We start from the raw sequence: 27139 nt of genomic DNA on the forward strand, positions 1-27139 counted from the left end.
TTGTTTGTTTTTTTTATAAACCTCCATCACTAATACAGTGCAATCTGTTCCTTGTGATGTGGAAGAAGAGTTACTATTTGCTATGATGTACTTTCAGTTCTCTTCGGATTAATTTCAACTAATTAGGATTCATTTTCTTGTCAATCTGATTCAGCACATTAACGTTTTTGGAATGAACTGATTATTACCTGCCAGATAAGTCTGATATTTCAAATACATTATCACCCCTTCATCTCTCACTCTGCTTCAGTGTAAAGTTAATCTTCATTTAGGCAGCAGTAAGAAGCAAGGCCTCTTACTTAATATTACGTTTCTTGTATACTAATTAGCAGAAGTTTAGAGCCAGATTCAGTCTAATCACATCATTCTAGATCAGCACAGCTCTTTGTACCTAAAGATCACACTTTGTGGAGTGTAGATGATGGATTTATTGCTGCCCTCCAGGAGTTATGCTGGTACAACTCCTACTGGAGCTTTATCATAGAACCTCCTGTGGATCAACACCTGCTGAATAAGCAGGTATTTTGGTCACCTAATCTATTTCATCCTACGTAGCTACACAGATGTTGGTATTGAACCGGCCTTTTGCCCTTCCTTGAAATGGAGTGATAGCACAGCTTACTGCTATGGTGTTTGATCATGCCTTGGGACTCTGGCATTACACCAGCTGTATCCTCAAGTAATTTGAACAATACCCTTCTGATGCCTGTCCTTCCTTGGTACAGTCCTTTCTTGGTATAGCACGATCGCAGATCTGTTAATACAGAGATACAGTGAGTTGGGGAGAAACCTCCATTCCAGAGGATTCCAGGAGACTTTAAACAGCAGACATTACTCTTGTGAGCAAAAGAAATACCCAAAGGCCAAAAAATAAAAAATAAAATAATGACACCAGTTTCATAAGACAAGTTTTGTTAAGAGTTCTCCGATTGTGAGATGAAAACAGAAGGTGCCTATCAAAAAAAAAATTGTCTCAGAAAAAAATAGACTGCATTAATTTACCTAGCTAATTTAAACATACCTATCCCACCTACAGAGCACTTGCATTATTTCTAACATTTCTGGGAAGGCAGTAGATGCTCCAGAATAATCTTCCAATAAATGCTTGCAAAGATTACATTGCTTTACCAAAAACAAACAAACAAAACCCCCCTCAGACAGACTGTCTGAAATTCCAAGCTAAAATACACATAAAAAGACAGTAATGGCAGTATTTTGTCTTTAAAAAAAAATATGTAAATGTTGTATACTATCATACATTGTCATGCCTTTTAAAACTACAATTAAGGACATAGGAGATGTACAGTAAATACACTGCTGAGGTACATTTCTTCTAAATATTAACACCACAACAGAATTACTCCCCAGCAGGTAGTGCTACTTGGGAACATATAAATACAATTTTTACATTGTAAGGCACTTTTACCCAGCATACATAAATTGAAGTCAAGTTATGACAAATCTGAGGCTCATAAGAAAAAAGATTTTTGCTTTTGATATTGTTTCCATGAATTCTGAATTAATGACAGTTTAGTCAGGCCATCTCAGCACAAGGAGGTAACAGGTAACCAGCCACTTACTTTTCTGCTACCCACAGGTAAAGTGCTGTTCTGGTTCTCAGAAGCATGGAATGGGATAATTTATTTCACAACAGATGAATTACTGGACTGAATATTATACTTTATACTAAGCAACTGACACAATATAAATTAGAGCTTAGTCTCAAGTACAATCAGTATGCTGGCAGATCTACCCCATGCACCTGTCATCCAGCCTTAGTTAAAAATACAGTAGCTGCAAACAAAGTGCCTTTATTCCATGGGAGGGCCATGTCTGAGGCACAAATCTAGAAGTAATTTAGACATTGAAGGATGTTATATCGCATTCTGAAACTGTTCTGAGTGGCTGAAAAATGTTCATGTTCTAGAAGAAACAAAACACCTTGATAGACAATTTCAATAATCGATCTGTCATTGCAATTCAAGTCACGCTTTTAATTTTGAAAGTTACAAATACAAAATAAAAATGATCAATGGCATCATGTTTAGAGCAGTAACTGAATATCTTCTGTACACAGCAATATTTCTTTCCAAAACTGCATTATTCTCCAGGAAAGCAAACAGAGTTGATTGAATTCTAACAGGTAAGATGTTAGAAACTCTAATATACAGTAATTGAGTCCCTTGAGACATTAAGGGAATGCATAAGAAGACAACGACACACATTAAATCTTTTAAAAATACAAGTAAAAAATGCTACAGAAACTCATGTTACAATTGAACTGTTTTTGCAATACCAGTCACGGAACTGTAGCAGTTTATAGTCAAATCAGTGTATTTTGCTTGTTTCCTTCCTTCAAATCTGGAAGTTTTGTTGGGAGTTCAGAGTGAAACAAGTCAAAACCCTAAACAAACAATACAGTGATATGATAGCAACAGACAAACGTGTACTAGATTTAGCTTTTTGGTTTTATTTAAGTCTGAGAATGTGCTTTAACAGACCAATTGAAGAAACTAGTAGCCATTAGAAATGACAAGGTGTTTTGAAAGCAGTCAGAGGACTGATCTGTTAGGTTTGGTATAACTTAGATCTGATTATTCCCTAAAGGAACATCAAGCTCCAGCAAGTAGAATTCCATGATGTGATTTGTTGACTTAACAGAAAGAAGAGGGGGGAAAAAAAAAATCACTAAAGCAATAAGGATGATAAGCAAAGTTTCTCATATAGTGGTCATAAGATTAAAAAATAAATACCAATCTAGAAAAAAAGGTTGTTTCCTCATTCTTCTTACAGAATATGGGACCTCTACGCATATTCTGGACAAAACATGAAGTGTTCCACACAACGTAGAACACTTGAGGTATGGATATCAGATATGGTGGCTAAATTCCATAGTGAGTTAAGAGTTGTAACTCTCTGAAGAGAAAGATCGGGCTGCAGAGTCCGAGCATTTATACAGTAATGTTTAAATCACACTTAGTAAAGTGTTATTTGTAAATCAGGGACGAAAGAAGTGGATCGCTGGGGAAAGAATGAACTACAGCCCTTTGGCATGAGTTCTAAAGCTCACAGCTCAGAACCAACAGCTGCTCAAGTAAATCTCCCGCAAACAATGCTGGGCGGAATGAGCAATCACAACAGGAACAACCTGAAATGTTCAAGCGTGCTTCGGTGTACACTGAGTCCTTTTTTACTGTGTGCTTTGCAAGCAAAAACAGAGAGCGGCTTTCCCATGTATGGCCTCCATAACTTGTATATGAAGAAAATGCAAAATTCACAAAGTACCAGCTTGTTGCCACCATGAATTTGTCTATGTTGTTAATTAAACTAGCTAAGACCTTCCTTCTTTGCATGAATCCACTAAACAACTTACACGTTCCAAATCTTAAGGTTTTTATTCAGTCCAGAAATATAGATCTTGCTTCATTTCAATGTCTGCCTTAACTTTAGACACTGTACATATTACATATCATTTATATAGTGTTTCATTTTTTCCAGACACTGCAGACTACAAACTACATTAATATTGACATGTAAAACTCTGCCACTTACTGAAGGCTCACACACATGAACGTTTCAGGCAGTTCAATGAAATTTCTAACAGAGTTGGGTAGTAAAAAATTACTAACCCTTTTTTGAATTTAGAAAACAATTTAAAAGAATTAGTAGTTATGATGTCTTAGCCATTCCCAGTTCTATAACTCTGTCCCTTGAACCTGTTTAAAAAATGATGAAAACAATGGTAAATTTAAAGTCATACAGAAAAGCATTTTGCAGCTCTGACATCACATCTATATTTAGCGATAGAAATGAGGGCCTCCCTTCTTATACTGTTACAAAGTCAGCCAGATTTAAAAACCAACGTATCCTCCCAATTTTTCTACAGTATGCCAATAAAAACTACTTATCCGCATACACTAGATTTAAATACTTCACTGCAATAAACTACATTAAATGTATATTGCGTTTCAGTCTTGGTAACAGATCTGTCAGGAGTAACTTCCATACCTAGTTTCCATTGAGCTGCTGCTGAGGAATGTCATTATGGTCAGTGCCTGATTTCCCACGGCTTTTGCTTTCTCTTTCTTCATCCTCTTCATCTCTTTCATCATTTCCACTATGGTTTTTACAATAGAGTCTAACATAATAAAAGAAACAGATATGATTTTTTACTAAAAGAATAAAAAAAAGAATCTCTTCTCAATTAGTTTTGGTTAAGTGCTACAGGAAAATTGTTAACAACTCATTCATGTTTTTCAGTCAAGCAGCAATTAAACGGGAAGAAAACAAGGCTAAGGCAAAGACGAGCCAACACGATTTGATCAATTCTAGTTTTAAAAAACTGCTGATACACTGCTCACAGCATGCCCTCTTGTGGGCACAACAACACTGGAAACTCAACAACAGCTGCAGTTCAGCAAGCAAGCAAGGAAAAGCTGCAGGGTCCAAAAGAACCAGAATAAGCTACAAAACTTATCCATACGGAGCAATCATAAATTATCCAGGGATTTCGCAATAGAAAAAAAAAACACATTAATCAAAGAGGAAAATATAGGGAGTAAAATAATTGTTTTTCTCCATTCACATATTGTTGTACAGAAATTTGAAGTTTGAGTAACTGAAATATTTTGCAATTGTTGCTTAAAATATTTTTAAATGGAATATTTGTTAACTTGATTTGCCAAGCTTGCCAGAAAAAATGTTCTATCTTCACTTGCATTATAGACTCAAGATGTACATAGGTCCTTACTTATAAATTCCTCGTGACATATTCTCAATGTATTTAGCTTTGTCTTCTACTCCACAGTGGTAATGGTATGTTTTTATGCAGGCTTTAATTTCACACCCAATAGTAGCACCAGGCTGGCTGCAAAGCGTGCATTTCTGTTAAGAGAAAGAAGAGTAGCACTGTTCAGCCTTTCGGTCTCTGTTCAGTTTAGTGTTCCCCATGTTTATGGCTATCTTTCTGGAATACAGTAATCTCTCTGGCACATCATCCTTCCAAAAAAAGTTAATCAACAATACTGTAAAACAAACCATTTAACACAAACCCATTAAAAACATGAACACCCAGCTTTACCTATCCTTTGCACTGAAATCTGCTGTAGCATGTATTATTGCACTGCCAAGTATTATTTGATTACACTCAAGTTAAAATTTTGATATACTAAAAATCTTATTTTTTTTTCAAGCAACAACATAGTTAGTTGTTTTTTGATCCCTACAAAGTTTTCACTGCTTTTAAAAAAGTATAATTTTAATAAACTGCAGTGTGACATTTTACCAACATCTCCATCTGTGAGGCCTTAACACTTTTTCCATATTAAAGCTTAAAACTGGTTGGAAAGAAGTCACTGCAAAAATGTATTCTCTAAGTTTATTTGTAGTTTTACACACTGTACTTTTAGTAACACACAGGATACAAACCTTTTACAGTTACAGGAAGGCTAGTTATCATCTACAACGTACACCATCATAAAAATAAATTAGTGGTGGTTGGGCACGTGGTAGTTTAAAGGTGACTCCTATCTGCCTAGCTATCTCCAAAGTAGCAACACATTCAAATTTTGTCGTAAGTAGATGGAAAAGATTGTTTCACAGAAGCAAACAGACAGACCTATATACTCTTTAGTAGATTTAGTAACACATTCATTACATTCTGCAGATACATACCATTCTTTTTCCTCTCTTGATTTCTTGAAGAACAGTTTTGATATCAAAATCACCAAACTCTGCCCTTGATGTTGTTGTTAGCTGGACAGTGCCAGAAGAGAACAACTGTAAAACAAGCAAATACAAAATAACTTCTTTAATGTTGGTGATCAGAAATTATGTACAGGAACCACAGAAAGGGATGTTCATTATTCAGTTGTCTCAGACTGTGCTCTACCAACAAATGAGGATGAAATACCATGCTGCGTAGATACCAGTATGATGAGTGTTCTTTCTGATACCCACCTGACTGCTTTAATTACATTTCCTATCTTGGAGAGAGGCATTTTAAATGAAAAAAGGACAGAGAATGACTACAATGCTGAAAATACAAAGTAATAAATGACCAATATTATTGATTATAGCAGTGAACTTCTCAGGAATATTCCAGTTCTTTCTCTGTGCCACATAGGTAAATCAGCACATTCATGGCACAGACAATGTCAACGTGCCCAAAAATCTTGAGGCATGACAATGGAATACATAAGCATCATCCCTACTATCACCATTCTTGTATAGTCAACTTGAACTGTCTTAAAACTAAAGCTCAGGTACACAAAACAGCAAAGAATACTCTAATGCTCAAGGCTGCTGGCACACATCAGATCTTCTAGTTAGGCCAGCTGTAGTAGGGCCGTTAATACTCCATAGACTGTCTGGACTACTTATTCCTTTCGAGGTACAACAGAAAATACCGTGGCTGTTATTCAGAGCACTACTTCATTCATAGAATTGGTTACATGAAAGACAGTACTATTTGCATAAGTTCATTGAAATCAGCAGATTCTTTGCAAGCTGACAGTTGGAAGTTCTAGAAAACCCTTGCATGTCCCACACTCTAATTGTGTCACAACCTGAATCCACTGGTCAGAAAATTAATGAAGTTCATTGATTCTTCCAGGATTCTGTCTCAATGCTTGTGGAGTAAAGGTACTTATATTTTATTTTTTGGAGTGGATTCTTTTAGTTAAAATTATTTTCTCACTCATTTTTAAACACTGTGTATGCATCTAAAAGCATAAGGGAGCTTTTTTAAAATGCTGAAGAGTCTCCCTGAGCTAATCCCATCTCTTAGCACGTAGCCAACTTTTATGCACATATTGCCTGCAGTGAAAAAAAATCGATGGATTGCTCACTTCACAACACTTCAGCACTTAAAGAGATCATCAACACAAAGACGATATTCATGCATAATTACATATAAGGGTATCCTATTAAAACCTAAAATAGTAATCCAGACAAAATTAATAATAAACTGAGTAACAACAATACTGTTAACTCACCATGCACTTATAGTGTGCTGCAGCCTTTTTGGCATTAAATATATGAAGCTTTCCTCTAGCTTCATTTTCTTCTTCACCTGCATGACAGAATCCACATTTAGGTTTTGTATCACTGGGGCTGCTTCTGTGGGGAGACCTGTCTCTCTGAAAGAAAAACATTTTACTAAAATATACTGCTGGGTTACAAATAAGATTGCAATTTTAAAAGCCTGTGGCCACCAGCTGGAGGCTCAGACAAACACACATTTTAATAAAAAATGTATTTGCAGAGAAGAAATATGCAATTCTGTCTTCTAAGAAGTTTAGCATATTTACTGCTTACATAGGAACTGCTTTCTATTTCGTCTGTGCCATGTGAGGACGTTGATCTAGTGTCTTCTGATTGCCCTTTTAAATTTGTTTTTCTTGGCTTTCCCTTACGACCCCTCCTTTTTCCTTTGGGAGGTGAAGGCTCCAACTCATGTTCATTGATACTTTCTTCTAAATCTGCTTTAGGAGTTAGAAAACATCATCAAATAACATTCTCAAAAATTTTACACAAAACCAAAAACAGACAAGAAAAAACAACCTGTATTTTCTGTATTTTCCAGAAATAAAAATAGTCAGAAATGAAAATAGTAACTTTTTCATGTTTATTACAAACATGCAAGTACCTGAAAACATTATTTACTTCTTTATACACATCACACAGCTTTGCATCTTTATAACATAATATATGAAGGTTTAACCTTTCTTACAGCTCCCCGTTTTAGGGACAAAATATGGCCTCAAATAAATATATTCACCTTTACTGAAAATACAACCAAAAGATGTTTTTCAACCACAAACTTTTTTTTTTTTTAAGATACATGCATCCAGTGTAAATTGCATTTGATATTATGCCAGTGTTTCTAAGTAACTCCTCTCACCTTGCTTTATTGATGTTTTTTTTGACTTTAAAAAAAGAAATCACTCATTTTGGCTATAATATTAAGAAGTTTTAAAACAAACGAAATGTATTCTGCTTCCATGGAACAAATCTAAAATTTCATTTTAGTTACAGCCTATTTTTACATCTACAGCTCAAAGCAGGGAGCCAGTTTACAGAAAAGCATCCACACTGACAAAATCTCAAATGGAGCATTTATAGACCATTAGGAATATAAGAACAAATATTTTTAATACAAATATACTAAAGAGGTCTGACAATTTCCTTTGGAAATGCCAGGCTAGCTGTTGATTTGCTACACAGAACTGTAATCCAGTACTATCCCCTCCTATGGAGATATTCAACACTGCCTGGAAGTAGGTGGTCCTGAGCAACGCATTCTAGATGATCCTGCCTGAGCAGGGGGGTTGGACTAGATGATCTCCAGAGGTCCCTTCCAACCTTAAATATTCTGTGACTATAGCAGAGTGTTCTTTTGATTAATCAAAAGCATACAGATAAAGATTCTGCAAATTTCTTGAGGTTATTTTCACTACGAATATAAATATTGAATAACCAGCTCTATTTGATTGCTAACAACTTTCCTGATCATCAAAAGCTCACAGGAGCAGTCTTTTTTCTTTTCATATGCAATATCCACCCCTGCTCAAACTGCAAAGTTATTTCAGCAGACTTGTTTAAAGAAACATGCATGCATACTGCTCCATAAATCTCAAAATCCAAGCTATAACCATCAATATGAGCCCCAAAACAGAACAAAATCCTAGTAGTCAATCCAGAACAACTATGCTTACACATTAACGGGACACTTAACCATTGTGGTATTATTAAATACCACTAGGGCACTTATCACCATTGTATTTTGGTCTCAAACTCAGACAGGACATCTTACTTTGAGACTAAGAGCTGTTTCAACAGAGCTCATCTTTCCTATCCATTATTGCATACAAATCAAATCATTCATTCTATCTCACGATTAACAATGAATCAACTGCACAGAAGTTTGAAATCAAAGCCCTGAATATATTCCACAGCCACAAACGTTTAGTTGCAGAAAAGTGAACTGGAGGCCTGAAGGCCTTGCATACAGGTGTACCTCATTAAAGTCAGTCTATCACATCTGCTGCTAATCTCCGAAATAACTTCAGCTTCTTGCACATTTATTAATAAAGAAAAAGCTAATCCAAATGTATCACAACATAGTATACTGAAATTTAATTCCCCCCAAAGCTCTACACGGATGTGTGGTAAGGTGGCAAAAATTTGAAAAGAAATTCATACAAACCTGCAAATTATTTTCACTTAAATTGACAGATAGCTATATACACATATTCCCAAGTCACTACTAAACTAAATTAGTCTATCTACCACAACTTTCTTATGCTTCAGTATGCATCCTATTCTCTTCTAGTGAGATGACAAGAGTACCACCATTTACTCTACTCAAAATAGAGTATAATAAAACACACAATGACATTAGATTGCAATATGCAATCTAATGAAACAAAACATTTTACATTTCCTTTTCATAATTTACTATCTAAATTTGTTTTTCATTTAACATTAGTTGCTAAATTCCGAAAGCAAGATTATGCAATTTAGATATCATACCTCTCAGACTGCATATAGAAAATTTTATTACAACCTGAAAAGCTCTTTCAAATAAAATAATTACATTTTATCTTGTCCCTCAATCATATACATGAACTTCCCCCTAATATATTAAAAAAACCGTCAGTCTTCATAAATACTTCTACATTTAAAGAAGCCATAGATGGCTCTTCTACTAAAAAGAAAAAGTTGTAGAAAAAGTGACCATTAAATCGGTGACCCTTTAAATAACAGTGCATAAGACAAATACTCCTTCCAAAATAACTCCACGGATTTTCCTGCTGTATTTCATAAGGCAGAATGTAGTCCATTCACCAACATTCTCCATTCCCCCCCAATTCATTATCTATCCTGTCAACCATACTGCTTTCCACCTTTATCCACCCTCCTTTCCTAAGCATTAAGCATATCCCAAACCCTCTGCAGTCATACTCTCAAAGCTGGAAATGGAGCTTAACTACAAAAACCAAGCACACACCAAAGCCCATTTTTTGTTACAGCTTCCTTATAGAGTAAGTTATTAAGTGCTATTTTTAATCTACAATTAGAATATTTAAGATTTGAAACATAAACCTTGCATTTCTTCTGCACTGTTTCTTGTATAACATAAAACAGCATCAAGATCGCACAGCTTTCTTCAAAGGAGAACCCCTTTCCTGCCCTCAAAGCTTGTACTTCCAAAAAAGTTCAGAGTTCACTGAAATCTAGACACTACATGACCCCTCCATTAAAGTAAATAAGATTCCTTGCAGATTTAGGTCTCCACACTACAAGTGACATGAACCTATGGATTAACACGTCCAAAATGTGAGGACCTGCACTACCACATCTACCTGCAAGATGTATACCTCAAAACATTGAAGTTTCCATCTATTTTAACAGCACTATGAACAAGTGCAACAGTTCAAGGAGAAAGAATTGTAACCAGCTTTAAAATAAACCTGCCTTGGATGGTCTTTACTGTTTAATACACAGTTTGGTTCGTGCCCTATCCCTCCCCTCAAGCCCACTGCCAGCTTACCCTGTTTCCCTGGCATCTGATGGTTGGGTGTTTCCAACTTCTCATGTCAGCTTGAACTAAGGAAAACACAAAAAGTTGTTCAACTCCTCCCTGACCAGATTAAGTTTTATCATGGATATCACCCATACTCTGAATCCCCTGAGACTCCCTGAATATACCTTCAGCTGCCCCCATCCCATATCCCACTACTGCTTTGATTTTTAAAACCATCACAATATTCTCAATACAACCGTATCTGAACTCTTCGAAGGAGGTATCTTATGAGCTTTCTGCAGAAGTCCCTAAACAATATACCTGAATAAACAAACTTAATATGCAATATGATCTCAGAAGGGGGGGGGGGAGGGGGAGCGTTATTAAGAGGAAACATTCTACATTTTCAAAAGTACCTAAGAAAATGATATTGTAAATTTGGATGAGGAGAAAGATGAGCAACAACGAGCCCCCACATTTGCATTTTAGAAATCTATGAGCAGTACAAAGTACCACAAAGAGAAGACAAGCAAAATTTTGTATTTTATGAACTGGTAACACGAAGACAGCTTCAAAGAGAATTCTATGAATTCTCTTTTGATCATGACTAGAAGGAAAAAGGATCAAGATGTTTTGCCACTTAACATAAAACTTGACACAGTTCAGATATCACTGATCTATTCTTTATTGCTTGAGCTTGAAATACACCAGGAATCACCCTTTTTCAAAAGCTATGTTAAAGCAAACTAATACAAAAAATTAAGTGATTTAATGGTTGTGAAACAACAAATAAAAGGAGGATGTGTTCAGTAAAAGCTAATATTACCCTATCTACCTGCTATATTATCTTAAACAATGACTAAATATGACAGAAACAAAAGGTCTACATCTGTACAAGAAAGATAAACAAAACTGATGGGGAATATACATTTGCAAGTAGGACTGTACAGAAAAAGAAGCCAAAATGTAGAATACAGAACTGTCTTAGACATGCCGTTATGTAAATCTGAAAACAGGCATATGCTTTTTAAGTTTCATAGTGCACTTAGAACAAAAGCTCTTAAAATTACAAAGAACAAAAATCAACTTTACAGAATTTTAGAAGAGAAATAGAATACCAGAAAAAGAGTAACGCAGCATATTAAAGTAAGATGTCCTTAAAAATATGGCTGAAAACAATGAACCTCATGTGACAACATAATTATTTTAAAATTAATTGTCAAAAAAAATCTAAAAACCTTATGTCCTAGTAGTTAATAATGAAAGTGTGAATGCATTTTTAAGTATTAATAAAAAACAGATTTGCTTAAAAACATTTGCAAGCAAATACAGGTTCAAGTGAACCGGTTCTGAAATAGCTGTAGCTTACATCAGAAAATGATGTGAAATTAAGCATCAAAATGCTGAATATAATTCTTAACTATTTTCTTTTTGAAAATGGAAAAAGACTAGATTACATGTATCTAAATTGGAGAAAACAAGAGTGGAGGGGAAAAAGCCAAATTATCCCTTAAGTCTAGTCACTAATTTGTTTTCAAAAGTACCAGATACCCTCAAGGAATTGATGCTTCTTGTCCAAAAAATATTTTTGACCAAATAGTATCTGTTATTAAATACTTGAGATTATTTTATTCATTTTTATGTTAAATGTACTTAATTGAAGAAACAGTCTTTCTTAATCACACAGTCTAAACACTTTTTCAAGCAACCTATTGTTGGCAGATACTAAAGACAGACAATATATTTAGCTTATCTGCATAATCAGAAGGCTTACGACAACTGGTCTGATAAACCTTTTAAATATTAGTTAACTGACCAAGTTCCTATTTGATTACGGTCTTGCCAAGATAAGAAACAGAATTAAGATGTAAATATCACAGGACAGCTTCCCAGATGGTACATACTATTCACCACATTACTTTTAGATTTTCTACTTTTACCTGGAGCAATCGTTCTTGTTGTAACACTACACATACATTTGATGTCATGCTCAGAGCAGCTTTCTCCATAATACAGACAACAAGAAGGCTGAGTTAGCAGAGCTTACAAGGAATTTGAAACCATCCACCAGCAAAACTGAAATGACTGAACCACAACACTACAGAAACTTTTACACCTGACTGCATTAGCACATACAACAGTAGGCAAGCTTATGCAGTGAACATTGTTAAAGAAAACATAACTATGAAGAAAGACTGATTAAAGCACCTTAAAATGAATCAGAATCTTAACTAGTCATAATGCCAAAGAGTTTGGGAAGTTTTTGCTATCACCTTCTGGCTTAAACAATGCTTTGAAAAAGTAATCTGTTTGTTACAGATTGCAGTCTGTAATTAGGTCTCATAAAGGAATATTATCCTGACTCCACTTACTGAGCAAAGAAAAAAGCACAGATTTCAAGTTTGATCTTTAGAATAAGAAAAAAGGATACTGAGACGCTAAGTGTCCTTATTTCTATTGTGGAAACATAATTCCCAAGGCTTGGGTACAGATACAATAGGAATTATGTACACACACACTATTTTCTGACTCAACAGTTCCAAGCATCTTCTGTTTTAAACATTAAGTAGTCACATGGCAGTCATCTTTATTCTTCATTTTATTATTACTATGTAGCAGATGTAACAATGAAATATTCCTATCTTAGTTTATAATGAACTATTATGGATCAGCTGAATTTGTTTTAAATACAGAAGGGCCAGGGCAGGCCCACCTGTAGGGAACTGAATTAAAGACAACGATTTTTTAAGTTTTCAATGATTATTTCTACTACATAAAAATAAATTCCAATAAACAGGTCCAAAGCCTTCGTTCAACAATACTTTACTCTTCAAAAAGAATAAATCCAATTGTATCAAACTGAATAGTAACTCAACTAACTAATAGTTAACTGTGCTAGTCTGAAAGCACTGGTGCCAACTTCTGTAACTTGTAAGGTACTGAAAACTCAAGAGGGCTTGCTGAGATTAAGATTTAAACTATTCCTTGAAGTTCAGGTCGAAACAGTTACATTTATAAGCAGCAAGACAAAAAGGCAGACATGAAACTTCAGCAACTTGGTCTGCTCCTCTGAGCAGGTGTCTTCAAATTTGTCAGCATCATAACCAAAGCCAAGAACGAAGTGTGAGTACCTTGATTTTACTGTTCTTCTTACCAGCTAAGGGAACAAAGCACAAATGAATTACACTGAAATATAATGAATAGGTGATATATATTTTTCCTGTTCTACGTCACCTGACTGCTAGGCCATTCAAATAAATGAGACAAAACCAACAATCTGTCAAGACAGATAATGAATCTAAGAGCAGATTACTTTGTTGTCGTGTTTCCTATTTTCCTATTCAAACAAAACAGAAGGTAGTTCAACTCCTGTCAATTAAAGGAAAATGAACTCCCATTGCTCATTAATTTTGTCTTGATGAGTCAGAAGATACTTGATCTGACAAATTCTTGTGCCACTTGAATTTCATGACAGCAATAAGTAACATTTAAGAGGTCTTTTTTCATTTAGGTTTTATGTTGGTAACTTTTAATTCCTACATAGGTCCTTCAACCAAATTCTTCAACCAAGTTTTCTTTAACTGGTATTGAATTGTTAGCAGATTTTTATTAGTTTATTGAAAAGAACTAGAGCTTCTAAAAAAAAAAAAAAAAAAACTTACATTAACCACATCTCAGACTTGAGCAAGGATGCTAAAAAAGCACCTGTTTTTGAGAGAAGGGAAGGAAAAATCCCACTATTAGGCAGCAGTACTACCTACAGGAAAAAAAATCCAAAGCCAATACTGTTCTAGAGGACATCAAACCCTCCTGAAAACTCTACTGACATCCACTAACACAAGTGACATAAGAAAAAAATACTTGGACTGCAACAATTAAGTCTAGATACAGAGGACACAAATCCAGACATTCTGCACTGACCAACAAAAAAGTTACAAACATTCCAGAGCAGAAGCAATAAGTTTCCATTAAAGGAGACTCATAATTCCAGTGCCCCCGTGCATCTACACTGAGTGACATAACCACTGATTTGCTTTAACTACTCTGTTACAACAACACTGTTGTAGGAAGGATTACTGAAAATGAAACAAAGGTGCTATGTTAGCATCCAGCATCCTTGGCTAGTTTCTTCTCTGCAAGTCTTCTCTGGTTTCACGAACCACCATTCTTTCACATTTAAATTCCTCTTTGAGATGCACATTTCCCTCAAGAAACAACCCAACAAAATACATACACAGAGCTCATCTGACTGCTCTCACCATCCAGCATCTTCCAGTTACCACTTCACTGAACAAACTTCAGTATTTCATTATGGAGAAACAAAACCTCTCAAGTCTCTTCTTGAGCTCTGAAAACCATCCTGTAGATTTCTCTGTCTTCTAAAGGTGATCAGTCACAGCACAATACCATTGCAATACTATTCCGTAAGTCATTTCCTTAAGACAGATACAACATGTATTTGTATTTCCTGTGATTTAAAGGTGGTCCAGCATAAAAGAGCCCCTGATACTGGCATTATCAAACCTCAGATCGTAAGTTATAATATTTTACAGGTGTAGTATAGTAAGTACCTGAAATTGTATTGTCTAAAAAGAGAGCTTACTCTTCGGGAAAGAGCACCGGGCTACAATCTCAGACAAATACTAAACAAAACCAGAACTTAAAAACATACTGTATAGCTACATATATTTCTAGAAGCATAAAGCATAACAGAACTAGATATTTTAAGCAAAAAAAAAATGAGTGGAGTGCGAAGTTGAATTCTAAGTAAGATACTATTGGGTTTTCTGGCCTCATCTGAATGATGTTTTTCCTCCTTCTCCTCCCAGTCTGAGTTTCTTTGGATGAACCTTATTTAATGCTTAAAAAACTACAATCATCAACGTTTAAGAAAAAAAACACTATCCTACTGTAGCAATTTTCCCCATGTCTTCTCATACAAATATATCCATATAAAATTTAAAAGTCCCTACTGTTAGAGGGGACTGTTAGAGTCCCTACTGTTATTGTACTGTTATTGTACAATAAGATATAATTTCTGAAAACTCTTAAAGAAAAGCACAAGTTCAGATCCTGCAAGGAGTTCCAAGCAGGAAAAAAAAAATCTGTTGGCATTGGACTCCATGTAGAAATGGTGGCATTTTTCAATAGATGCCAGTATAAGCCGTTCCTCAGTAAGTATAAAGTATTACGTTTAAGTATCAGCTTAAGAGATCAGTGTCTCTGTCTTTGGACTCAAATGTCTTTTGTTTCTGTTTTTGGTTTTGTTTTGCTTGTTATCAAAGTCCCAGACTACAAGATAATTCTTCAAAGAGATAGGACCACATTAACATATAAACTGCTTTCCTTGCTTCAATCTACTAACAGCAAGATCAGAACAGAATGTTTTATACAAAGCACACTACAATATTTAAATAGACTAAAAAAAAGGATTTACTTTGGGATTTTCTACTGCCTTCAATATCCCTTTGAACACTGAAGTAACACCCAAACCTTACCATTAACACTACCCATAAGGATGTAGTTGCAGCAAGAGATAATTTATGAAATTTTATGATCACTAAATGCAGTCCTCACTAGCTATATCTGCAACATTTAAACGGAAAGCAATGCAAAAGTAAACTAACAAATGCTTGCTTACCCAGATTCAGATACGGTAGTAAACAAGTAAAAAGGAAAAAAAAAATACATAAACACAAAATTAAAAATTAGTTTGGAATTTTGTCAGACCACACAATTTATCTACTTTTGTGGCATATCATCCCTCATGCATTTCACTACTCTCCTCTGCAGAGATGCACAGCTTTTATTAATGTACGCATACAGCTTTTTTTGTTTATCAAAATCACTCAGCAATATCTGTAAGCGATCCAATCGTACGCCCATTTATTTAATATTGGATCCTTCTTATTTGAAGAGTTAAATTGTATTTAATAGTTCAACAAAATGGTGTACACTTAGGAATGGCAGAAGTGGTGAGAGTCAACTGCTACCTGACAAATGTCATGAATTTTAGATGTAAATATTGTGAATATTTAGCTAAAAATATAAGCCAGCTTCTTCCCAGAAAGGAATGCATTACTTCTACCCATACTATATTTTGACAGCACATCATATCTTTAGAACAGCCTAAAATTTAGTTTTAGGGTTTTTCTCTACCTATTTATTAGAGAAAATACAGAAATCAGACGGGCTTCCAAACTCTATTTCTCAAAAATATATAGTTCTAATTTTTACTGAAAACATTTATATTCTCCAGAAATATTAAATTTAACCAAAATATCTTTCTACAATGGGAAAAATTTATATTGAATAATTTTACCTTCAGAGTTATGCGTAGTTTTCTTGTGTTTTCGACATAAAATCCTATAAACAAAGTAGTTGAAAACTGTCAAGTCAGTTACGATTCACAGATTATTTACTCATCTTTTAAATTTAAATGCCAGTACATTTTTCTCCCACTTGTAAGACTCACTGATACACAAAACTTGCAGTGAAAATGTGCCTTTTTTTTTAGCACATCACTATTTTGAATGCCACAATCATCATTAGAATCTTTTGTAACAGTTTTGGTTAGATTCAAAGGGTATTGTGTTTTCTTTTTAAAAAAACAAAGAACATGAAATATAAATACAAAAGTAAACAGTAAATAAATAATAGTTACATGTAAATGCCTTGTGAGGGTTTCTCTCTTATCTGAGCTTTGTCATGCAAAGCACAGTAGTAGTGATATGTCTTGTGACATGTTTTCACATCACAACCAATGGTTGCTCCAGGACAATGGCATAAAGAACACATCTGTAAAGAAAAAACAAAGCAAAATTCATGTTACTGTTGACTTGGTATGTCTGAATTTAAAAATAATATAGATACTTCCAGGGTCACTCCCAATGAAAAAACAAAGGGGGTTACGGACAGGAATACTGCTATGCAAACTGCTGAGTAATGAACTGTTCTTGCCACTCCTCCTGCTCCCTGGTGTTTTTCTTCATTTATTTTAAAATCAAGGAGAAATTTGTTGCAATTACCCAACAGTACAGTAACCAAAATACATTAATTGCCAATTCAATGAGGAAAAAAATGATTTGTAGAATGTGGTGTGTTCCACAGAAGTGACAGTTAGTCACCTAAATATTCCACCCCAATGTCTGTACCAACCATTTCAGAAAAGGTAAAAATCACAAATGCTACCTGTTTAATTCTGAAATACCTTCTCAAGGTAGCATAGAAAAACGGTAGAAAGAGGAAACATTTAGCAATGAACTTTGCAGACTAAGAAATACTGATGCAGCAGCTAACTTTTCCTTAGATTTCCGTAGTTATTTCTTTATATTATTTCTAAAGCATTAAATTTAGTAAAATGTTAAATACAACAAAACTTTCATTTATACTAATTTTTGCTCTATTTTTATTGCAAAAAGGGTTAAATGGAAGGCTGATACTTTACTCTTCTTTCCCAGTCATCAATTCTCACAGTAGACTTGCATTACTATTGAGAATACGTCATCTAAATTGTTCACTGACTTCCTCATATTACGTTAGGAATAGAAATAATTTATATTATTGTATTTTTTTCTCTTATTTTCTACTGACATAATATTGCTCCAAAATGTCAGAATTTCCCATTGAACTCCTCTCCCTAGACAAGTGGAGCTTTGTGCTTGTATCCTACATATTCTCCCATTCCGTCCCATAAGATTACAACTAATTCCAAATCCTTAAGCATAAATGTACAGTGTAAGATACTCCCACCGTATACTTTTGTAGAAGGTGGTTTCTGTCCATCACACTAGCTAAGTTCTTGTTAGTCTAAAATATGTAAAATAAATATATCAAAGGTATGTATCACCACTCTATTTTTCAATTTTAACAAAGTTAACTTAACAATAAATACGTCAAAGCCTTGGGTTATCTGCATTTACTCCTCTCCAAGCTCTTAAATTGTGTAGTTGTACACTGCTCCCCAGTTCTTATCTAATTTGGATGGGTTTTATCTTGATTTTATCTTATAACTTTGATTTTATCTTATAAATGTAATATATAACGGTTGATCAAAACTTTTTTTAAAAAAGCCCAGGTTCAAATAACACTGATGCAATCAATTTTAGTCAGTAGTGCAGTATTTTTAAACAGAAAATTGACAAAAATTGAACTTCCTTTTCAAGAATGCCAAGATGTATCTGTAAGAGCAAAACAGACCACAGGAATTTTTATATTGATTTATATATTGCCTGGGAGTAATAAAATATTTATTGCATTGGTACAAGTCCATCTGTCCAAATGGTCAATGTCAACGGATTAATTAATTCCCAAGTTATATCAGGTGTATGTGAAGTTTGACAAGCTGCAAAATAGACAATCTCTTTTAAAAAAATCTATCTAGGCACAGCTAGCAGAAATAATAAAACCATCAGTGGATTGTATTCCCCAATGTTTAGATTTAACGAGTTTGTAAGACTGGCTTATTAAGGTTTGAGCCTACAATTTTTTCCTCAGACAAATTTATTACCATAGAAACTCTATGTATCAGTCATTATCACTTCAATAATGAACAGGCCTCAATTTTCAGTGTGTACCTGGTCAGCAGCAGCATCTACTGAAGGAGGGCAACTACGTAAAATCTGCCTGCAGACGAATTTAGTGCAAGCTAACAATATAAATCAGTAATATAAATCAGTGCAACACACTGAGCTATTTTTGCTCAATGAGTTCCCCATACAAACACAAAAAGTCTAGAACAGCAAGCAGACTGTAGCAGCATATTTAGGCTAGCTATACACAATTAGCTTTTTAAGCTTCCTATACAAGTCAAAGCGTGGGGCGGGTAGGCGTAGAGGGGGTATCAGAGCAGTAGTTTACTGATGGCTACAGACAGAGACAAGGCACAGTTACTTCAACACCCATGTTAATATACAAAATCATCCTGTAAATTCCCTCCGAATAGGGAACATCTTGGGACTATGAATTTAAGTTTTTCAGCTTTTTGCAGAAAACCTGGATCTGGTTAAAGTGCCTGATACACACAAGTGAACTCAAAGAACTTATTCAGACGTCACATCAGTGAAAGAACATAGAGAGACTCAGAAGCACATAGAAAGAAATCACCAATGACATTAAAATAAATAACCTTAAAAAAAAAAAAAAAAAAAACATTTAAAAGACCCAAGAATCAAAAAGTTTCTTCGTGATTTGTACTTCCATTTATTACCATATTCGTTCAAAGTCCCTAATCATGAAGCAAATTATCTGTGAACAGTTATTTCTTTATGCTTCACCTAAGTAGAGCAAATAAAGTTCTAGGTGCTGGAAAAGATATAAATGATATAATGGATGAAATATCGGACTGCTGTTATATAATTGTAATTCCATAGAAATACTTATGACTGCTTTCAGTCAAAAAACTAGAAAATACGTAGGACTAACAAATAATTAAGCTGAAAATAATAAACTTGAGGAGTGAATTGATAATCTGTTAAAAAAATATTTTGAAAAGGCCTCCGCCATACTGAAAATAGAAAATGAAAAACAAGTAATGAATTAGCTTAGATTCTGGGGAATAACAAGAGCAATTTCTGCCCATTTCTCATCAATTTGGTAGAGCTGTAATCACTATTGTACCCATGTACCTCATAGGATGTCAATATCCACAGGCCCCACTTTTAAATCAATACAAAAGGAAGCAATAGCCTCTTTGGCAGTTAAAATCATATTTTGGTAGCAAAGCCAAATACTGGTAAAGGTACTGTATTAGCCTTGCCACATCCCTAGAGTGTAGGTTTCATTCTGAAATCTAGAAGAAAATATAAATAGCAATTACTGGATTAGAAGCATAGATTTAGTAAATGCTATTTTTATATGCAGCCCATTAAAAGGAAAATCAGGCATACCCTGAAAGAAAGTTTTCAAATTAGCTTAGAAAAAAATGCACATCTGCTACAACCATCTACATTTGCCAATAAGAAAAGTGATTGTAAAAATAGTAATTCTGGATTTATTTTTGAATAATTCCATGCTTAAGAATTCTTTAAAAGAAAGTTTAGATGAAAGCAGGACTTCACTGCAATAAACTACTTTTAATTGTTTCATAAAGATGCTTCAAGGGTTGGTTAACTGACATTTAAATTTCATTTCAATATGACTATAATCACATCTAATTATATTTTTTTCTAAACTAAGACTTGACTTTTCATCATCATTATCTTCTGTCCCTTACTTCAGGGCTCACCCAAACGGAGCACTTTAGAAACAAAAAATATATTACACTGAACAATTTCACAATAAACTTTCTGGAAGGTAAGAAAGCAGTCTTTCATTTCCAAGGTCTAAAAACAGAGACTTACCAATTTAGTGCCTCTCTTTATTTCTTTCTGAATATCCTCAATAGAGAATCCACCCAGACTCTCATTATCAGTGTGTGAAGATACCAGTGCAGATGAAAACAGCTAAAATTATAAAACCAAACCTTAATTTTAAAATTTATACGATATAGAACATTTATACATTTGAAAACCACAGAAACTTCAAATTAGAGCAATTAATAATTTTACCAATGCCACAGGTGATTTTTTTTTTCTTTTTAAATTTGTTTGTCATCTTCCACTAGCTCACTACATTCATTTCCCCTTTTCCTATGGGTTACTTACCATACATTTGTGATGTGCTGCCACCTTCTGGTTTTCTGACATCAATAATTGTCCACATTCATTATCTTTATTAGATCTACAAAAACCACACTTCCTTTGTCTTGAAGAGACTTTTTTCTGTCCAACCGAGCTTGTCATGATTTTAAATGACCTTAGAATGCCACTTCACTCCTATCAATGCTAGAGAAAAAAGAGTGCAATCAACATGTTAACATCAGCAAAGGGCAATTTAGCTTACAGCTTCATAAACACAATATTGGTTGCTTGAAAATGATCTTTCCTGCCTTACCTCTCAGTTTACTACAATATAATCAAACATGCACCCAGCAGAGGCAGTAGTCAGCTACTTTTTATAAAATTGTGTCAGGAAGCAGAATTAGTCCTTTAAGCAAAAAAGTTTGAACATCAGTATAAAATTCTGGACATGTAAAAAACTTAGGGGAGGATGAGATAAATGGAAAATATAACAAGAAGAGCAATCCTAAGGACTCGGGGTGGAAAAAGTAACCACAACTTTTTAATCCCCTTCTTTTATTTATTACAGTAAAGCCATTTGTAGAAAACATACTTACTACCTGCGCATGCAATAAAATTCATGCCACTGAACAAACACCGAACCAAAATAAAGCTCAAGAGTCAGCTTAGCACCCAGAACTGGTTTTAGGTTTAAAAGCTCACGAAACAGTGTAGCACCTACCCTTAGGGGAGGGTAGTGATGAGATGATAAACCGTTACCATTTTAGGTATTACATAGATCACGTTGTGGCTAGTCAAACAGCATTAAGGGCAAAATTTTAGAGGATCTATGACTAACAGGCTGCAATGGAAACCTTTTCAAGACCCGTAGTTAAATTAGCAGCATCATACTAGTTCTCAGTAACCACATGAGAGTTGTTATCATCATCTAAGAAAAGCAACTTAAGATTAAATTCAACACGAACCTCAAACTTCTCACAACACTACCAGCAACATACTTTGAAATATATCATCACGGTCCCACTCCCCGGAGGCAGGCACTGCAAGTTCAGAAGTGAAAACACCTAACAAATGTACGTGCTTCTTGGCCTGGAATTAATTAGTTTCATTTGTTTTTACATCTTTCTAGAAATAAAACTGTCCTCTTCAAATAGACTCGTTTGCAACCCTTTACTTCGGAGATTGGAGACTTACTGTCAGAATCAGCACAACTGCAGCAAAGGTTTCCTCCTCAGCTTTTGTCTACATCCCTCTCATCTTAATAAGAAAAGCCACCACAGTTTGGTATTTTTTTTGGGGGGGGGGAAAAGAAAAGCTAGCCAGAAGAGCAGATTTTCAATACATCTGGACAATGCTATCACGGCTATCTGCATGAAAACGTGCAACTTTTTTTTTTTGCAATTTGCATAGCCAAACCTGCCAGCTTCGCAGTGCTGTCAGACGCTCATAACGCAAGTACCGCTCACCACTTCAACTGAAAGCAGAGGAATATTATTAAGTTTCTGTTGGCACGTAGTATTGGTAACAGACTATCATTTTAGAGTCTCATTCTTCCATTTTCATCAATTTTCAGAGACTGAATTTTAAGTGCTTGCCAAGCAATGTTTACTACAAAATTCATACATCAAAAGGCAGTGGCTGGGCAGGGTCTGTTCCTTTGCTTTATCAACAGCTTCATTCGCTTTCTTTTATAATTGGAAAGCAGTTTACTAGCTGGTGACGCATACTCCTAAGAAGAACACATAGATTTCAGATCTTGCTGATTTGCACAAAAAATGTGCCAATCTGGATAAACTAGTCACACCCTTTTGCAGTGGCAATAGAGAGTCCTTAACTGTTAACACAAAAGAATTACTATACTGTATTCTTCTAAAGAAAAAAACAAGACAAGACAATTCCGTAATCCCTTTTTGAGCAGAAAGGAGGAATGGTTTCTGAAGGAAGGCAACACAGGCTTCAGAACGTTTTTTTTTTTTTTTTTAAACCTTAAAAAAAACTACTTGGAAGCAGGAAAAAGACCTACAAAAGATGAGGATGAAATAATATCTCCAAAAAAATGTTTGTTTTCTGGTCACATTCAATAACTCTATATAAATCATGCAGTGATGATTGCAGAAATATATTCAAGTAATTTAAAATGCAAGTTCTGCTTTGATATAAATAACTTGATAGACCCAAACAACTATTTGTTTCGCTTTATATTTGGATTATATTAACGCTATGTTGACAGCAACGGTAGTAGTTCTTAGCAGGAAGATGAGAAATTTCCTTGATCACATGTACAGCTTCTACTGACTAACAGAAACTTTCTCTTCTAATAAGAATTCCTACTAGAAATAATAGCGATCCTTCCACTTGACTAATTGACATTTTAGAAAATGGGAATAATTTATAAAACAAATTTAAAAATGCCAAGTTGCTCTCATCATCTTTAATTCATAAGAATAGTAACTTCCCATGAAGCGAGATTATAAAGAAGCTTCTCAGGGCTGACTGCAACCAACTGCCCCCAGCTTCACGCCTTGCAGTGAGTAGCAGACGCGGGACGACACGTCTTCACAGCACTGCCACAACCTGACACAGCCAAACTTCAAGTACTTGTGCAAAATTAGGCTTTTAAGGCTCACAGTGAAGTTAAAAATAATGCTAAGATTTACTTGTTAATTAGCAAATGTTATGTTTTGAAATAACAATTCAATTACAAATAACACTTGGAAATTTTTCAAAACACAAGCAGACCGACAAGCAGCGGGATAGGCCAAAAAGGAAACACACATTCTTTTCACCACCAGATTGCAGCAACCTGAAAGCATTTTACAAAGGTATCTACGAGTTTTCTTTACAATACTGCATTATTTGCACTTGTATTTTCTGGATCACTAGACTTTAACATGATCTTCAGAAAGACCGCAGAAAAAAAATGAGTATGAGAAATTTTTCAGAAGTGTTTTATTTGTAGATCTCTCCCTAATTTATGGGCTTATTTATGGGCTTTTTCATAAACATCAGAAAACACTACTCCTGGGATTACCTTCCTTTGTGCCAAAATGCACTTATCTTGTCCATTAAAAAAAATACCTGATAAAGATTCAAAAGTTACACAGCTATACCACAGACCAAGAATTCTGAAAGCAAGCACCCAAAATTTTGTTTTCATCTCCTGAGTTAAATCAGCCACAAACAACTACTCCAGTTTGTCAAGCATCAAGCTGCATTTCATGGGAACGTGAAAAAAAATGCAACTGTAAGACACCTCAATATTTCTATTTTCTATGTTTAAAAAAAAAAAAAAAAAAACAAAAAACTAGTGAATAAGACTTGGAACAGTGCTTAAGCATACTCCTGACAGTAATGGTGGCTGTCAGCTTTGTCAGAGAAAGTTTTGTAGGCTGGCTCGCAGAAAGCGGTGCACTACGGAGTCACTGCCTGGGAAGATTATGCATTAACTCTACCAAAATGGGACAAGTACCACAGAACATCGATTATTCCATATAGGTATGCTGTCCACAGACTTGGTCTAAAAACAAAACATTACACCTCCTCGAAAATCACCAAAAAAGAAGCCCATTCACTGATTTTTTCACTCAAAAATTTTGCTTCATTTGCATTCGTGTTTCTTAATGTATTCAACACGCTGCTTCTCCCGATAGCATCTTTATTTTATCTTTAAAGCAGCAAGTCTCACAAGCTCTTACAGCTCACGTATTGTTTTACTGAGTTCTTGCAGACAACAGGTTTTAGAGCATAAAAGTGCAAGTTCAACGGCTCAGGCAAAGGAGGAGGCTTCTCGATGTACAAGACGTTGCTCAATACCGAAGAACAGAAAGTAACCTGGATTCCGATTTCTATTTATTGCCTGAATACGCTTCAAGAGCTACTGCACGTTTTCAGAAATCAAGCCCCCGTTTGTACTTCCAACAAAGGACAGTGATCTCCGTGCTATACTTTCTCATATAAATTTTGCTTTGCTGCACAGCCTGTACGACTACAAAATAAGAAAAATATTTAGGATTTGAATTTTTATGTCAAAAAATATCAGACATCCAGTGCAAACCTACAAGAGAAATACATAGGCTTAAAAAAATCATTAGACACAATAAAGCAATTTTGTCTGCCAGGAAAACCTGCAGGGAACACTGATACAGGGTTTTGCAAGATGCTCACTGGATACCAGATTCTCTGTTCAAGGAACTTTCAAGTGCTTTCTACTTTCTAGGGTCAATCACTCATCCCTGGGGGCGTTATTTTGTGGCCAGGAATGAAAGTGGGGAGGATGGAGGCATCCTGGAGGCGTCTGTAGTTGAGAACCAAAAGTCACGAGTCCCATGGAAATCTTTAGGCAAAAGTTACGTTCCCATAGCATCCTACAGACACTACCAGAAGCAGGCTAAGAACTTATCCCTGAAACTTCCTCAAAAAAGGGTACCAAGAGGCAGGGGTGTGGAAGGCCCAACACTGGAAAGCCGATACACCAACAGCACCGGGAACCCAAAGTTACGCAGACAGCCAGGGCTGAGGGAGACCTGGCAGACAGCACCGAGAGAGCTCCAGGAAAGTTTGTGCAGCGCCGCGGGGAGCGGGAGCTGCTCCCACCGGGCACCGCCGGAGCTCGAGTCCCGAGGGGCCCCGCTCCGCTCTGGGCAACGCCGGCCCCATTGCCCCGTGGGGCCTGCCCTGCGCCCGGGGGCCTGCCGGGGGGGCTCGGCGGGACCCGGCCCTCCGGGAGGGGGGCGCCCCCCGCCCTTCCTCCCTAAAATTTGGGGGAAACGGGACTCGCGGCCCGGGAGGGCGGATCCCGGGGAAGGAGGGCGCGGGGACGGGCCGGGGGGCTGCCGCCGGTTGGGGCGGGGGAACGGCCCCGGGGGCACCCCCGAGAAGGGGCGGCGGCGGGACCCCGCGGGGACTGGCGAGCTGCTGGGGCCCAGCGGGAGGGAGGGCACGGCGGGGCAGGGCAGGGCAGGGCGAGGCGGGCCGGGGGGGCGCCGCGCCTGCCCCGGGAGCGCGGCAAAGCGGCGGCAGGGCGGGCAGGAAGGCGGGCGGGCAGTCCCTCAGTCAGTCCCTCAGTCAGTCACTCACCCGTACGGCGGGTGTGGCGGCGGGGAGAGGAGAGGCTGGGCGCGGCCCGCCCCCCGCGGCCGCCGGTCGCTCAGGGCCGCTGGCTCGCCGGGACCGGCCCTTTCATTCGGGGCAGGGGACGCTGCGCCGCCGCCGCCGCCGCCGCCGCCGCCGCCGAGCGCAAGCACGCACGCACGCACGCACGAGCGGGAGGACGCACGCACGCACGCACGCACGCACGCACTGCGCGCTGGTGCTGCGACGGCGCGACGCTGCGGGGCGGCGCCCGATTGGCGCGCGTGGCGGGAGCACGCCGGCTCCGCCGGGCCTCCTGAGCATGCGCGGCGCCGCGCGCCCGCTCTCCCCCCCTCCCTTCCCCGCTTCCTCCCGCGGCCCGCTCTCGCGCCAGGCCCGGGGCCGAGCGAGCCGGCGGGCGGCAGGGGGCGGGGCGCTCCGCGCGTGCGCAGAGCTCACCCGCAGCCGTTGGGAGGCGGAGGGGCGCCGCGGGCGCGCGGCAAGCGGCTGGCGCGTGCGCAGAGCGGCGGGCCCGCAGCGCGCGCGGGGGATTGGCTCATGCGCACAGGCTCCGGGGGCGGGGGGGTTCTGAGGAGGCTGAGGCGGAGGCGCCGTGAGGGCGGCGGTCAGCGCGGTGCGGGGCTGGGAGGGGTGCCCGGTAAGGGGCTGGCGGGCCCTGGTTGGCTCCATCCCGCCCTCTGTCCCACCTTTTAGTCATAACCCGCGGCAGGGACGCCGTTAGATAACGCTACGAGCCCAGCGTCCCCGCTCGAGTCTGTGCCTGCTCACAGGACCTGGGGAAGATGGGCCGAAAGCGTTAGGTGGGCGCCTCCAGCCGCTCAGTCGGACAGACTCCCAGCTTTGGTAGCCAGTCGTGCAGCGTGCTTGCAGAAAGTGGGGCTTGGCTTTGAGCTGGTGAGAG

General features: G+C 37.4%; 1 protein-coding gene across 4 annotated transcripts; it reads right to left on the minus strand.

Moving 5' to 3' along the window:
- On the minus strand, window positions 1-26494 carry PHF6 (PHD finger protein 6). Of its 4 annotated transcripts, none has more exons than XM_035326475.1 (11): window positions 26224-26493; window positions 21172-21351; window positions 20869-20970; window positions 17193-17326; window positions 16851-16894; window positions 7318-7484; window positions 6996-7139; window positions 5674-5778; window positions 4751-4884; window positions 4009-4138; window positions 1-754 (listed from the first exon to the last, which is right to left on the minus strand). In XM_035326475.1, exons 2-10 carry the CDS (start codon window positions 21307-21309, stop codon window positions 4009-4011), a joined length of 1098 nt encoding a protein of 365 aa, XP_035182366.1. In that variant the 5' UTR covers window positions 21310-21351; window positions 26224-26493; the 3' UTR covers window positions 1-754. The 4 variants fall into 4 exon arrangements, with proteins under 4 accessions (XP_035182366.1, XP_035182365.1, XP_035182364.1 ...); XM_035326474.1 differs by having other exon boundaries at window positions 4-2404; window positions 26224-26494; XM_035326473.1 differs by having other exon boundaries at window positions 8-3716; window positions 26224-26487.
- Between the last annotated feature and the right edge of the window lie 645 nt (window positions 26495-27139).

Source organism: Oxyura jamaicensis, chromosome 4 (genome assembly GCF_011077185.1).
Source record: "Oxyura jamaicensis isolate SHBP4307 breed ruddy duck chromosome 4, BPBGC_Ojam_1.0, whole genome shotgun sequence".
In the NCBI taxonomy this organism is placed as follows: Eukaryota; Metazoa; Chordata; class Aves; order Anseriformes; family Anatidae; genus Oxyura; species Oxyura jamaicensis.